At 36.6% G+C, this 16,174-nt stretch overlaps 1 protein-coding gene across 9 annotated transcripts in view; it reads right to left on the bottom strand.

The window, feature by feature from the left end:
- The window catches only part of ST3GAL6 (ST3 beta-galactoside alpha-2,3-sialyltransferase 6), a 74,422-nt gene that overhangs the window by 24,689 nt on the left and 33,559 nt on the right, over positions 1–16,174 (bottom strand). For 7 of the 9 annotated variants that reach the window (XM_039322439.1, XM_039322432.1, XM_039322431.1 and 4 more), the window contains 2 exons: positions 5,206–5,305; positions 573–632 (listed from right to left, as the gene is read on the bottom strand). In XM_039322439.1, coding sequence (XP_039178373.1) covers positions 573–632; positions 5,206–5,305 — 160 coding nt within the window. Of the gene's footprint in view, positions 1–572; positions 633–5,205; positions 5,306–15,840; positions 16,103–16,174 lie in introns of those variants that run through there. The other 2 variants (XM_039322440.1, XM_039322434.1) reach the window with 2 other exon arrangements.

Below are 16,174 nucleotides of genomic sequence, written 5' to 3'. Positions count from 1 at the left end.
CTAAGAATTCCCCCCCTCACCCTCCCCTCAACAATTTGCATTTTGGAAATGCATAAACAAAATGATCAATTAAAAAAATAAACTAAAAATGCAGTTCTACAGGCGAGAAAAGCCTGCGGATGTAAAAACATTTGTACTAGTAAAAGTCAGAAGTTAAACCTGGCAAACCTTATTTCTAATGACAAAAGAGATTCTTGTAGCCATTTCTGCCCAAAATGCACTTGGAATGTTCTCTGTCAGTATTATATTGGTTTAGGCATGGCACAGTTCAATTGATATTGGTGCTTTTTTAGATTATAGTAATCTATACTCTAGAGCAGGGATCTCCAAACCTGCTGACTGGAGAATTCTGGGAGTTGAAGTCCAAAAGACTTAAAATTGCCAAGTTTGGAGACCCCTGCTCTAGAATTTTAAGTTGCTGTACCTTTGGATAAGTCTTCATTAGTAGGCAATTGAATTTAAACTCTCTCTGACTTGATAAGGGTCATGTGGAAGGTTCTGAGCTTGTTCTTCAGGGGAATGTAGCCCTATCACTAGTCTAAATATTTTCATCATTTTCTTTTCTTACTCACTTTATGAAAGTAGAAACATTGTTTTTGAAACCACAATGTTTTCTATCCAGAGAGGACAATCTAGAAAAGGAAGAAGAGATTGTATTAAAATAGACTGACAGAAGTTGATGATTCCATTTTATATAAAATTTGATAGTTTAACCTGCTAATGCTTTTTAGAAATAGGTAATTCCATTGGTAAAATATAAAGAGCAAATTGCCAGTTACAAACAATTCTACTTATTTCTCTTAGGTTACACCAAGTATATCTAGCAATGATTTTGGTAGGAAAAATTATACTTAAAATTAATAATCATCAAGTTGGAAAGGGCTGTAGAAATCATCTATTCCAACCTCTCGCTCAGGGGCAGGATTTGTTAAAGCATTTCTGATAGAAAACAATCTGGCCTATGTTTCGATACCCTTGGTGATATTATTTAAAAGTGTTTATTTTAAAGTATTTATTTACATACCACATAATCCAATGGTCCTAGAAGACTCAAAAAATGAAATTAGTCTACAACTGGAGCTATAATATTTATTTACTATACTTGCCTGCTACTCATTCCTGGAGGCCCAAGTGGCTAATGACAAAAAAACCCTCAAGTAAAAATAAAGCCATTATTAAAAGTCTCAGCATCATCAGATAGGACCAAGGAAAAATATATAAAGTCATGGGTTCACCACTACATCCTAACTTTCACAGCATGCCTTCTACTTGGCCAGGTGGGAAAGTTGGGCATAAAATGCTCCTCTGAAATCTGGGGAAAGGACAGATCCTAGACAACTTCATTCATGATCTGCTGAAACTGCTGTGCAACTACTTTTTCTACCATTTTCCCTAAGGGAGGTTGGATGCTGGATGAAGATAATCTAGCAATGGCATTTTGCAAAGGGGACAAACCAACACCTCTTTAAGAGGTGAAGAAACAATCCCCTCTCTAGGAAGAGTTTGCTACCACCAGAACTCAACCACATGTCACTTCCTGGGCATCCTTAGCTAGTCAGGAGAGACATGGATATAAAGAGCAAGTGGCCAAGCTCACAACTGTAAGGTACCTGTCCAGTTCCTTAGGCTCACAGCTTCAAACCATTCCCAAATAACATGTCCAAAGTATCTCCACAGGACCTCCACCAAGGCTGACATCTACCTGGGAATGAATCCAAGCAATTTTGTCTGATAGATGCCTTGCAAATTCCTTTGCATATCTGTGCAGGTAAATCTACAAGGACCCTCTACCCAAGACGGCTTAGGTTAAACAGAGCCAGCAGATAGTTATCTGCAAACACAATTAGGATGAAGAAGTACTTATGCTTCACAGCCCTGACCTCAAGACCAAGGCAGTTCTAACCCATGTTCAACTGAGTTCATCCTTTAATGATCTCCAGTAATACTCTAGATCAGTGGTTCTCAACCTGTGGGTCGGGACCCCATTTGGGGTCGAATGACCATTTCACGGGGGTCGCCAAACCATGCTGTCCGCCATTTTTTCCCTTTTCCCTAGCTGTCCTACTCCCTCTTATTGGTGGCCACACCCACTTGGGGGTCACCACAACATGGGGAACTGTATTATGGGGTCATGGCACTAGAAAGGTTGAGGATCACTGCTCTAGATGGTTCTTCTCCCATTTCCTTTGCCTCAACTATTTTATAAACCATGATGAGTGATGAGAACCCATAGGAGGAAAGCGGTTGCAGGGGTGCAAACCAATTGAAAGCTTTGCCACCCTCTCATGCCAAGTGATGATCAAGGCCAAGCCTCATTTAGACCATACAGCAGACCATCAGGAACAACTCCCAGCTCTCTCTAGAACACATCCGGGACCATAAGTCACCAAGGGTGGACCAATTTAATAGGTCCCAGCACTCTATGGCAGGGGGCAGTGCAAGAGAATCTCATGGTTACCAGTGAATAAGTGGACCATAAGAAATGCAGCTTTGCCCAAATCCATCTTATACACTGAGTACAGCTCAGTATGCTGACATAACTTTACTACTTTGGGAAATGTACCCATTATCTAAAGACTTCTGGTGCAATTCAAGGGACTGGTTATCACCTATAAAATTCTTCCAAGTACAAGACTGAGTTATTTGTGGAGCTTCCTGTTTCCAATTGCCTCTGCTGGTCCCATAAGATCTGGCAGAACTGGACATTTCGGTTCCTTGGTGAGACACAGGAAGCATGCCTTTTCTGCCACAGTGCTTTCCCATTTCCTCTAATATCCAGATGGTCCCAACTCTAATGGCGTTCCAGAAGGTCCTGAAGACCTGTTTTCAGGGATATTGGTCAGAGTGTGGTATCAGCCCGTCTAGAAATGTTGAATGTTCAATGCATATTGAATAGAATATGCAACACTCGGCCTTGGATATTGTTACTGTTTTTCTCTTCTGGATATTTTTTGTGTTTTGTTTTTAATACCCTTATCTTTGTAAGCCACCCAGAGTTGCTTTTACAAATTGGGTAACTATATAAACCAAATAAAATGTCATTCATTTCTAAAAGGTGTTCCTGTCAAAGTCAGGCACCTGAAAGGAGGAGGAAAATCTTTGAGTTGGTACTATCTAGCACTTGATAAACAAATATAAGGAATTGTGAGGGAATGGAGTTGCTGTCTGCGCTTGAGGAAAGCAGCTGCAGCAAGGCAGGAACACCTCCCACCCCCAATTCAACAAAGCTAAGCTCATGTGTTTTTCCCACAAGGACTGTAAAAGTTTAACGCCCCAGAAACATGACAGGATATGGGATCAATGCATTCCCCCATTTAGTTTACTCACAAGCATCCATGTTGGTGTTCCAGCTGTCTGGCATATTGAGACAAACCCTGGTGTTTCAGGGACTTTTTGAGGTCCAAAGGCAGTTCATATTACACAGCCCCTCTAGCCTACAAAAGCTCCTGCAAGGGGATAACTATCTATGAGCCTTGGGGTTTGTGTCATTGAGAAAGGAGTACAGGTAGTCCTCAAGTTACAACCACAATTGACTCCCAAATTTATGCTGCTGGGTGAAACATTTGTTAAGTGAGTTTGCCCATTTTCTTGCCATAGTTGCTAAGTGAATTATTGCATTTGTTAAGTTAGTAACATGGTTGTTAAGTGAATCTGGATTCTCCATTGACTTTGCTTGTCAGAGGGTCACAAAAGCTGATAACATGAGCCCAGAACACTACAACCATCATAAATATGAACCACTTGCCAAGCATCTGAATTTTGATCATGTGACCATGGGGATGGTGCAACCACCTAAGTGTAAAAAATGGTCATAAGTCTTTTTTTCAGTGCCATTGTAATTTTGAATAGTCACTAAATGAACTGTTGTAAGTCAAGGACTATCTGTACTTGGCAGCAGAAGGGATCTATGTTATTTTTAGCTCCACATCATTCTTCTTTACATTTTTTTAACTAGAGCTTTTGATTTCCATTAACTTATTTAATAAATCACTTTAATTTTCCTTTCATTTGTATGTTCATTGCCTCCTAGTCCCTGAATCTACTGTGGCAAAACAATGAGGCACTTGTTTATGGCTAAGTCATGTCCAACTCTTCACAACCCATGGACCATAGTACGCCAGGCCATGTCCTCCACTGTCCTCCCAGAGTTTGTCCAAATTCATGTTCATTGGGTCAATGACACTAGCTAACCATCTCATCCTCTGCCATCCCCTTTTCCTTATGCCTTCAATCTTTCTCAACATCGGGGTCTTTTCCAATGTGTCCTCTCGTTATTAAGTGGTCAAAGTATTTGAATTTCACCTTCAGTATCTAATCTTCCAAAGAACAATCAGGATTGATTTCCTTTAGGATAACTGATTTAATTTATTTTTAGTCTAAGGGACTCTCAAAAGTCTTCTCCAGCATCACAATTTGAAAGTATCAATTCTTTGGCGCTCAGCTTTCCTTACAGGCCAACTTCATAGTCATACATTATTCCTGGGAAAACCATAACTGTATGGACCTTTGTCAACGAGGTGATATATCTGCTTTTTAATAGGCTCTCTAGATCTGCCATAGCTTTTTTCCCAAGGAGCAAGCATCTTTTAATTTCATCACTGCAAATTACCATCTGCACTGATCTTGGAGTCCCAAAAAAATAAAATCTGTTAACTGTTTCTATTTCTTCCCTTTATACTTGCCAGGAAGTGAAGTGACTTGATACCATGATCTTAGTTTTTTAATGTTTACTTTCAAGCCAATTTTTGTTCTCTCCTCCTTTACTGTCATCAAGAGGGTTTTTAGTTCCTCTTCACTTTCTGCCATTAAAGTATATCATCTGCATATCTGAAGTTATTGTTATTTCTCCCAGCAATCTTAATTCTGGCTTGCGATTCCTCCAGCCCGTCATTTTACATGATGTACTCTGCACATAAGTTAAATAAGCAGGGTGAGAATATATGGCCTTGTCGTGCTTTGAATCAATCAATTGTTCCAGGTCCGTCTTCTTGACCTGCATACACTTTGCACAGCAGTAATTCTGCACTAAGTTGCATTTCATTTTTGTTCTATCCTTTCAACAGCTTTGCTTCCTAAACATAGCAACCTGCTTTCTAGCTCCTGAATGTCACAGGGATTACAGAAGTCTTTCACAAAGTTTAGCCACGTGTACAAATAATCAGGACAAAGGAAAAGATGGCTTATCTAGGAATATATTGACATTACCCAAAGCTGTTGGTCTTCCACAGGTTACTATGTAATACAGCATACATTACTCCAGCACCCAGGAGAATCATGAATAAGATCTGTTTCATGACCAGCATGCCTGAAACACAAATATGAGGCTTTTATCTCTAAAAGTTAATTGTGGGCATGAATACAGTAGAAAACAACTCTTAAATTTATACTATTCACTAGTTATTTATTGGATGAATAATTCCTTTCTCAGACTTTCAAGCATAAGCAAATAATCTTTATTTCTATAGGGCTTCCATATATAATGTTGTTTATTTACGCTTTGATTATGACTATGCTGTGCCACTAGTTATACTTACTGAGATTTTAAATCAAACACTTTTTTTAAAATGAATTTTCTCAAGGGGGAGAGGGTATGACCCCGAACAGACTGCTGGTCTATTATGTATTTTTTTTCAAGTTCCAAATTTTTTATTAGTTTATCAAAATACAAAATACAAAGAAAAATGAAAGTACGGGACGGGATCTATTATGTATTTTTGACTTATATGTCTATCAAACTATAACTATATATTCTTAATAAACATAGTTTAGAATTTCCTTAGAATATTTGGAATTTATATTTTTGCTAAAATTATTTTAAATTATTGTCTTCCTCCATCCTCAATGCTTTGTTTATGAAATAAACATACCCACACATATTCACTATTACAGCATCTTAATAACAGAGCTCCACATATTCTGTTGTTGGGATCAGAATACTATTCTATTAAGATGGCTTTCTATCTTGCATAGTTTGCTTGTCCATCACATTTACCGTCAATCTGTTTCAGATAAACTCAAAGAATAAATCTGTTATTTAACATAATCTGAAAGGGGAAATTAATTAAAAGAAAGCTGAATGTACCTGAAACACAGAAGATCAAGGAAAACAAGATAATTTCCTTCTTCAAAAAGCCAAAATATTGCCTTCCCCAAGTAATAAAGTTGTAACAGAGGGCTTCCTTGACTTGGACCCATCAGATATTAACTAATGAACATCAACAATCACAGCATATTAGCATATCCCATAATCATCTGTCCATGGACATCTTTTAACACAGAAAAACCTTTTCACATTTATTTATTTATTTATTTATGAGACTTATATACCGCTTTAAGTGCAGGCACTCTCTAAGCGGTGTACACCAGTAAGCAATGCATATATATATATATTTACATTGCCCCCAACAATCTGGGTCCTCATTTTACCTACCCCGGAAGGATGGAAGGCTGAGTCAACCTTGAGCCGGTGAGATTTGAACCGCTGACCTGCTGAACACAGTCAGCTAAAGTGGCCTGCAGCACATTTCTACTTACTCCATGGATTTAAGCATCCTATTTTAGAATTAATTTCTTAAATATGTTAACACTTAGAAAATTTTTCAGGATTCAGGGATATCTGGGAGGGTCTAAAAAAAGCCAAGATAGCATTATAATTGTGTTTTACCTAAGTTGCAATGTAATAAAGAAGGTGGTCTTTAACTACTGAGTTGCAGATGCTGTTTTGACTATTTTTTGATTTTGTCAGAATCAAATTATAATCATACTCAAGAGTTTTTGTAGCAGTCTTGACTATCAAAAGCATGTTATATGCATTGTTCTAAGATTCATTTAATCTAAGGTAGGAAAAGGGTAAGAATCTTTGCAAAGTATTTGAGTCATTAATTATGTTTCATCTTTTTGTGAACAATCTTGGCAATCGACCTACGGTTGCAACACTTACAATAGTTAGTCATTCTGTGATCATGTGATTGCCATGATTTGGTTAATGACTACAACCAGAATTGCCGGATCTTAGCATGGTATGTGATTTTTTTTTTAAACCACATCGCATAGCAATGGCCTCAATTATGGTCATTAACTGAGGATTATCTGTACAAAGAACCTAGTGAGGGATGGTCTTATATTTGTATTGCCATAGGTGGATATCCACTCTATAAAGAAGCAATATGAAGTATTCTTGGATAAATAATGAAACAGAAAGATTAATTATCAAGCATGTGCAATATAACATGTCTTATTTAATAGAACATTCATACAGTCATGTCTCAGATAACAGAAAATGAACAGAAAAATTGTGTAGTAATTGATACTCATACTGCAATAGACTAAAAATAATAAGAAAATGTAGGGGGTTTTTTCCATTTGAAGGAGCAGGAAAAGGAGGAAAAAAAATCTTGCTACAGTAAAAATAAATGTGTTGCCGAAGATTTTATTTTTATTTCAAACGATTCTGATAAAACTTGAGAGAAAATTTTTTCAAAATTTAAATTCATTGGTTTTGAACTTTATTTGGCAGGGGAAAAAAGCTAGAATTAAGATGAAAACATTACAAGATGCTAAGGAAAATGGAGGTTTTGGGTTGCCGGAATGGACATTGTATTATCAAGCATCTGTGTTAACATGGGTGAAAGAGTGGATAACACTCAGAAATAAAAGGTTATTGTATTTAGAGGGACATGATTTACAATTGGGGTGGCATGCTTTTTTATGGTATGGGAAAAAGTAAGTACTTTCAAAATCATTTTATAAGAAATGCCTTGTTAAGAGTATGGGAAAAAATTAAAGCTAAAATATATTCAAAAATTCCAGAGTGGTTATCAACGATGGAGGCATTCATACATCCGAATCTGGTAGACTTTGAAAAAGTATGGACATATAAAGATATTTTAGATATTGATGGGAAATTAAAATCTAAACAAGAATTGGAAAATTTAGGAATAAATTTGTCCTGGTGGGCACATTTGCAGATACAAAGTAGATATGAAAAAGATGTAAAAATGTATGGATTTTACAAGGATCAAAATGTGTTTGATAAGATTTTGTTAACCTCAAAGTGGAAAGTGAACAAGTGAAAGAAACAATGATAAGATGGGCAAAAAAATTTGGTTATGATATAGAATTAGAAAAATGGCAAATGTTATGGGAGAGAAACTATAAATTAACAATGTTAAATTCATATAAAGAAAATCTGTATAAAATGTTTTATAGATGGCACCTTCCACCAGCAAGATTAGCAAAAATGTTTAAAAATATGTCAGATAGATGTTGGAAATGTAAACATAACATAGGCTCGTATTATCATATTTGGTGGACATGTGGGAAGGCAAAGGCCTATTGGAAAAGCATACATATATGGTTAGAAAAAATATTGGGCGAACAAGTGGATTTTAAACCTGAACTTTTTTTACTAGGCATTATGTCTGAAAAGACTGATAAGCAGAAATTATATTTAATTCTACATATTACCACAGCAGCGAGAATAATTTTTGCACAATACTGGAAGAATGAAGGATTGCCATCAGAGGAAGAAATAATCACGAAAATATTGGAATGTGCAGAGATGGACAGACTAACTATGAGGCTGAAAGACAAAGAAGATACGGACTACTATAAAATTTGGAATTTATTTTATTCTTGGTTAGAGAAAAAAGAATGAAGGATTAGGAACTGAACATGTATTAGCTTAGCAAACTCCAGACAACTTGTTGATTGGAAAAATTAACATATGTTGATGGAAAAAAATTAATAAAAAAGATTGTTAAAAAAAATTCAACTACAAGAATGATGTAACTACAGAAGTGACAACAATTTGTAGATACTACAATTATCCCGACCAAGATTTGAATTAATTTCACTATTTAATGGAAAGGTACTGGTATGAGTATTGAAAATGCTAGAATAGACAAAGAGGATTAAAAGCAGAACTGGTTATGCTAGTGGCAATAGAAAGAAAGAAACACAAGATACAATCAGTACACAAACATCCAAATTATAAGAGAAAGTAACTAATATTGAAGCAGTGGATAAAAGGGAACAGGTTTTTTGTTTTGTTTTGTTTAAGGCGGGGTGGGGTCGAGGTAAAAGAGTATAAACTTCCTAAAATGAGAAGGAAACTTTAGTACTGTAATGTGTCAAAGGCATTAGCTAAAAAAAAGAAAAAATGCTAATGCTGCTCTTTCTGTATTTCAAATAATGAAAATACATGCAATATTACCTCTTTCACCAGTTTTCCATCAAGCCGAAGCCTTCTTTTGCATCACAACACTCCCTATCCATTTGTCTAACAGCATATTACCATTCGTGTATTTCATTTTTGTTAACAGTTGCATCCAATTCACATATAATAAGTAGAATATGACCCAGATGTTCTACATACATGACATACAACCTTTTTTCCCCCTTCCATTGCCACTATGTTTATCAGGCTCCAGAATGTAATAATGAATAATGTGTAAGCATGCAGGGCTTTTGTACACGTGAGTCTGCATTTTTTTTAGTTTTATTCACATCTCAGCTATGGAATTTGAGTCAAAATAACAGTATCAGTTTTCCTGTGTTTTATAAGCACTAAAGAAAGCCTATTATCATCATATCAGTATTCTTCCTAATACTGTATGAATTTGGCATTATTTAATAGCCATATTATAACTTGAGCTATGGTAAACATTATATTCTAAGTAGGCTGATAATAGCTTAAAATACCTGCCAATTGCCAATTAATTGCCCACTTGTCTGAGATGGGTAGCCATATAAATGAACAATAAATAAAATCTAAAAGCCTACTAAAGTAACTTTTTTTGTTAAAAGTATTCATTTTGGAGGACTAAAAACAGAAGTGTTGAACTAATTTCTAAACTTGATGTTTGAAATTCCTGAATTCTAGTGTTTTGCAAAAATATTTTAAAAGGTAAAATCAGAAGTATGTAGCATTCTCATATACCTGCTTGCAATCACTGGGGTGTTTTGAGAAAGGAACAGAAAAAGTGCTGCGAAGATTCTCACTAAAAGTGAACCAGTCCCACATTGGGAAAAATTTATTCTATGATACCAATATATCTTACCTTGATATTATCCAATGTGTGGAATTAAAAGTCACAAAATAATGACAACGTCTGGATATCCTATTAATTTGCTGTAATTAATATTGCATAATATTGAACATTAAAAAGTCTACCTGAAAACAGTTTTGGCATCTTAATCAAGTAGGCACCAGTACAATACCACAATCGTTTTTATGTTTAAAAGCAGCACAATTTCTATTTCCCATGACTGCAGCAACACTGAAGTTATATCTTAACTCTGGACTGATTTATTTATTTAAAATACTTTTATCCCACATTTTAATAAAAGTATTCCCCAAATAACCACACCAAAATGTTATGCATTATATAATAAAATTATTATTAATATATACAATATCACATTTGGTAAGATGGGTGGCTATATAAATTTCATTATTAAATTTGATTACTAAAACATTTATAGTTTTGGTAGTCTTTAAAGGAATAGAAATACATCAAATTACCAATTAGTATGGGATCACTAATTATTTTAGAAACGAAAGATGACCATGTAGTGTTTATGCAGGGGTAAGCTTAATAACAACAAATACCCTTTAGAGCTCATCAAAAATCTATTTCAAGAAACGGCATTCCAGATCTGGGAACTCAGTCTTTTCTCCCAACCAAAGCATTAGTGGATTCAGAAACAGAACTCCTGTCACCACGGCTCATAGGTTAAGGACCTCTGCTTTAGAACATGAATAACCCTTTATATGACCTATCAATATGTTCCTGAATCCAGTGATGCACCTCAATCCATTAGTCAACCTTTTATATTATTAAGAAGCAAGTCAAAGCCCAGGATTCTTACCCCCAACAGTAATTTACCAGAATCAGGTCGAATCTTTATACTGCAATTACAAAATTAAATTCATAGACACACAAGCAAGGCAAATGGGTGGGCAGAACTCTTTGTCAAACATGCAGCAGCAGCAATAGCAAACCGTAGTATCTTTCTCTTGCTTCCTAAAAAGAAGTCAGCAAGTTTCTACATGTTTGGTTTGGTTTGTTAAGTGGTTTTGGATGAATGGATGAAGAGACAGCCTGAGATTAAATCAGCCATTCTATAAAGGAGGATAAAAAACAGAGAAATACAAAAGATCTTTAGAGAATAACCAGGAACAGAAATAATAGTTTTTTTTTAATTTTATCTGAATGTGTGTATTTATTTGTCCATCAAATAATGGTTATGGAAGAAGAGAAAACAAGACCTGATTTAAGGCAAAGAATTAGCTTTAAACTGCAAGCATGGAGGTACTAAAGCTATTTCACTCATGAAAATCTATTTTTCTTTCTTAAATCTAAAGAACGGTGTCTTTTTTACCTATTTGTAGCAAACATTAAACAAATTGTGTGTATGTGTCAAAAATGCTTCCTCCGATATTTTTATTTGTCGAAAAGAAAACCTGTACGCCAATTTTGGAAAAAAAAGATACTAATAATGTATTTATTGTCCCCTTAGGGCTCCTTGAAAAATGGCTAATAGGAAGAAAATCAGAGATGTGGATACTTGCTGCTGCTATTCTTAATATGATTACAGGTATTCCTCGACTTACAACTGTAATGGAATCTGTCCAATTTTATGGCTTTTTTGGTGGTCAGCATGGCTGTAAAGTGAATCCAGTCATTAAATGTCATACTTATTAAGCAAACCCATTGTTCACTGTGGGGCATTTTTGACAAAAACCAGAAGCAAATATCGGTTTTCAGCAAAAACTATAAATTACAGTCATGTGATCATGGGATCCTGCAAATGGCTGTAAATGCAGGCCGATTGCTAAGCCCATGAAATACAGTCATGTGACCATGGGAGTGTAGGAACTTTGGACCTGGGTGGTACCTTTGGGGGGGGGTGCATCATAATTTTAAACAGTCACTAAGTGACAATTCATAAATGGAAAATAACCTGTATGCTTTGTCACTATAACCCAGCCAGCAACACAGCCAACAAAGTTTCACGTACATTCTTGCCAATTCCATTCAATAGGAATACTTCATAATCCGTTTCACTCAAAACTGTCAAGCTAGAAGTAGAGCTGAACCTGAATTTCTGGCTTCCTGGGATAGTCAATTGCTTTTAGCTAAAGCACATTATTTCAAAAGTCAAAGGCATTATTTATTGGTACTCCCCCCCCCCCAAATATACTTCAGTACAATTCTGTGTTTGTAAACATGTAAATCACATGCAAAAAAATGTATTTCAAATATGCCAGAAGAAAATTCCATTCTGTGAGATAATTACCTACAGAAAAATTCATATACATCAGGGATGTCAAACTGCCCGCCCACAGGCCGGTTGCATCATAAGGAGGACACACCCAACCCAGCTCCGGCAATGCAAAAGTAGTCATGATATGTCGTGACATGGTGACATGGTGAATTTGACACCCAATATACAGCATTGCAATGAAGAAAGCCTTATTTACATATATATTTCAATACGCACATAAATGCAATATTTATAATTAAATATACATTGGTGTTCCAAGTTCATTAAAGTCAATAGTATAAAATCCTTAATTTAGTATATTAACTTTAATTAAATTTAATCTTTACAGAAGCACGACTATTATGTAATACATTTACTTGATATCAGCTTCTGTACTGTTTGTTGGTTTACATGTAGACACATGATAACTATAATCCTAAAAATTATGCGAACTACTTTGGGACTTGTTTAGAAAAAAAAAATTTTTGTATTAAGCCTATTGTGCACACATGCTCAAGCTTTTCTGAACAAGTAGGTTTTTGTCTCTTTAATAAAAGCTACAATTCTTACATCATCATACAGAGCTGTAATAGTTTTTCTTAAGTGTGTGTGTGTGTGTGTGTGTGTGTGTGTGTGTATAAAAGATATGCAAATAATGTGTTGTTACCCAGTCTTGTATTCAATGCAGCAGCATGGGAAGTAGAAGGCACACCATGGACCAGCAATTCAAGCTATTAAGTTTACTTCTTATTTTATTAAACTCAAATTGATGTACAATATATACATTATCTGCCCATCTAGCAATCTAATGTTTAACTATAAGATTTGGTATTTATTCCATTTTTATTAATTCTAACTAATGTGTCTTTTGCTATTATGCTTTGATTAATATTTTATTTTCATTTATTATAATGTAATCATAATATAATCAGCATAATCATTACATTGCAATTCCTGTATTCAATTTTATTATATTGTAACTTTCACTTATTATAGTTTAATCATTATGAAAAGAATGAATTATCTTATAGCATAGTTTTAGTGTTTTTCTGTGATTTCACCAATTTATTTGTGTGAGTACATAATAAATTCATTTTTCTTGATCAGTTTTGATCCAATAGTTACCCTCCGTCAGAAGAATCCAAAATAAAAGGATTAAAGTTTTCAGTTATACAAACAGCATATATCAGGGAAGAAACTGATCATTTATTAAATAGTCTATCAAGTTTTCTTCCTTGTTAAGGAGGGTAAAAACAACAAAATGTAATTTTTTATTATGGTTTGCTTCATATATTGTGCTATACAGTAGCTGGGATTTTCAAACTTTTAGGTTATAGAATCTCCTGGAACACCTCAAAAGGCAAAAGCTCTAGTAATAGAAAATCGGCTGTATTCAAGTTAACTGGGGGAGGGGCACTTTAATCTATCACCTAATTTTCATAAAACCATAGGCTGAAACACTATGAAAACTCTTGCTATAATGTAAGATTGTTGGATTCAGGCTCAGTATGCCATGTGAATTCAATCTCAAAATCCATTTAAGGTCATGTAAGACACATTAAACCATGTCTTCAGGCTTTATGCCAAATTGCACTAAGACAAGAATCATTATAAACTATACATGACTGTATCTTTTTCTGTAAGGAGAAATTCCAGGTGGCAGCTATGGCTGGGGAGGGAGGTGCTTTGTACAATTTCATATACCAAGAGCATATACCAATTATGCTCTTGCTAAAAACCCTGCTTACAATCATTTGAGCCCATTTTATGGAATGACCATCCTCCTGATGCACAATTGGCCCTGACACAGCTGGTCTTTAAAAACACTGCCAAAATCTGGCACTTTTCCTAGACATTTGAGCCACAAACTTTTAAAGCCCCGATTGGTTTGCGGTAATATTGCTGCTTAAATCAACATTTTGTGTTGTTTGTTGGTGTATGTATTGGAGTTCTGTTGATAGGCATTGGTGTGGTTTTTTTTTTATTATTATTATAAGTTGCCCAGAGTCACTTTGGTTGATTTAGGCAGGCCCATAAATGTTTTAAATAAATACCATAATTTTTATTTCAGATTGGTCTAGAACAGGAGTGTCAAACTGCCAGCCCGTGGGCCGGTTGCATCATGCAGAGGCCACACCCACCCTAGCTCTGGCAATGAGAAAAAGGCCACGATACGTCAAGACACATCACGTGACATGGCGAGTTTGACACCCATAGTCTAGAACACTCTGGGTTGAGCCCTTCAGCTACACTGCCTCAGAACTGACATGCAAATTTCCCCTCCCCATCATTTCAATGCAGAGAAACATTAAAAGAGTAACATCTGCCAAGCAACAAAGTATGATAAATTCGCAGCCCACTTCCTTCCTTATGGCCCAGTGTGAACTAGCTAAGCTCTGCAACTAGTAAATACAGGTAGTCATTGACTTACAACCACAATTGAGCCCAAAATTACTGTTGCTGAGACATTTGTTAAGTGAGCTTTGCCCTATTTTACAGCCTGTCTTGCCACAGTTGTTAAGTGAATCACCATAGCTGAAAAGTTAGTAACCCAGTTGTTAAGTGAATCTGGCTCCATTAATTTTGCTTGTCAGAAGGTTGCAAAAGGGAATCACATGATCTTTGGACACAGCAACGGTCATAAATAGGAACCAATTGCCAAGTGACTGAATTTTGATCAGGTGTCCACAGGAATGCTGCAAAGGTCGTAACTGTGAAAAACGATCATTAAGTCACTTTTTTCAGTGCCATTGAAACTTTGAACTGTCACTAAACAAACTGTCGAGGACTACCTGTACTCTCAGGTTTTGTATTCCCTAACAGATTTCTTTTCTGCTTCAAAAGAAACACCACTTATGTAAACTACAGGCAAGAATGATTTACACCGTACAGAAAAGGCCATCTTTATCATTTGTACAAACAGAATTCATCTCAGAAAATTGAGAAGAGAACGTTTAATTATACAAAATGGGAGGCATGATGAACAACCCAAACGGAAAATGACAGCAATTGCATATATCTGAAAGGATGACTTAGTTTTTTCCCCAAAATTATTTTCTAAAACGGGAGGATCGCCTTAGATTCGCTGAGGATCGCACTGCGCTAAACCTATCAAGGCGGGAGGAGTTACGGTAGCACACTACTTCTGTGTGGGAGGGGAGAGAGGTTTTTAACCTTTCGTCAGGCGGGGGATGTCGGCGTTTCGACAAACTGGCCTTTTTAGATAGTAATCGAAGAACTCCAAGGGAAGAAGTCACAGCAGGATCAGCTGTGTTTCATGCGAAAGTTTCGAGCATTTTACAAACATAGAAGCGTACCCAAATAGGAAAGCCCATCGTATGCCTGGCACAAAAAAAAACTACCCGAGCTCTGTAATCACGTCGGCTGCTGCATTTGCTTCCAAAGGAGACTCCGGGGAAGTCTTCCTTGCCTAAGTGTGACAAGTCAGAGGCGCCGCAGAGTTCACGGCGTCCCTTAAGTGGGCGTTCGGGCAACATGGGAAAAACCCAAGGAGGCCGATAAAGCTCTCGCCACCCCAAGCAAAGTCCTTGGTAAGTTAATGCAACTTACTTCTGAACAAACAAGAACCGTAGAGCCGCAAACCCACACACACATCTCACCACGCGTCTCGCCAAGGTCCACCCGGCGCTCTCTTCCTCGCCTTCCACCGCGTGCCTTGACCGGAAAACGCAGCGCCGCCTGACAAGCCGCGTCGGCCCCCCCCCCTCCCGCACCCCGGAGATAACAATCTGGATCCCGCCGATTGGGTGAAGGGAGTCTCTCAGGCCCCAGGTGATTGGCTGAGCTGGAAAGGTCCCGGGAACTTTGCCAAGATTTCCCGGGTCGACGGGGCAGGCGGCTTTAAAACGCAGGCAGGGCGCCCACCCTTTTGGGCGGATTGCCC

The sequence above is a fragment of the Crotalus tigris genome, unplaced genomic scaffold, assembly GCF_016545835.1.
Source record: "Crotalus tigris isolate CLP2741 ecotype Arizona unplaced genomic scaffold, ASM1654583v1 scf7180000024115.3125172, whole genome shotgun sequence".
Lineage (NCBI taxonomy): Eukaryota > Metazoa > Chordata > Lepidosauria > Squamata > Viperidae > Crotalus > Crotalus tigris.
Note: the sequence above shows the minus strand (reverse complement) of the source record. Positions and strands in the feature narration are given on the sequence as shown.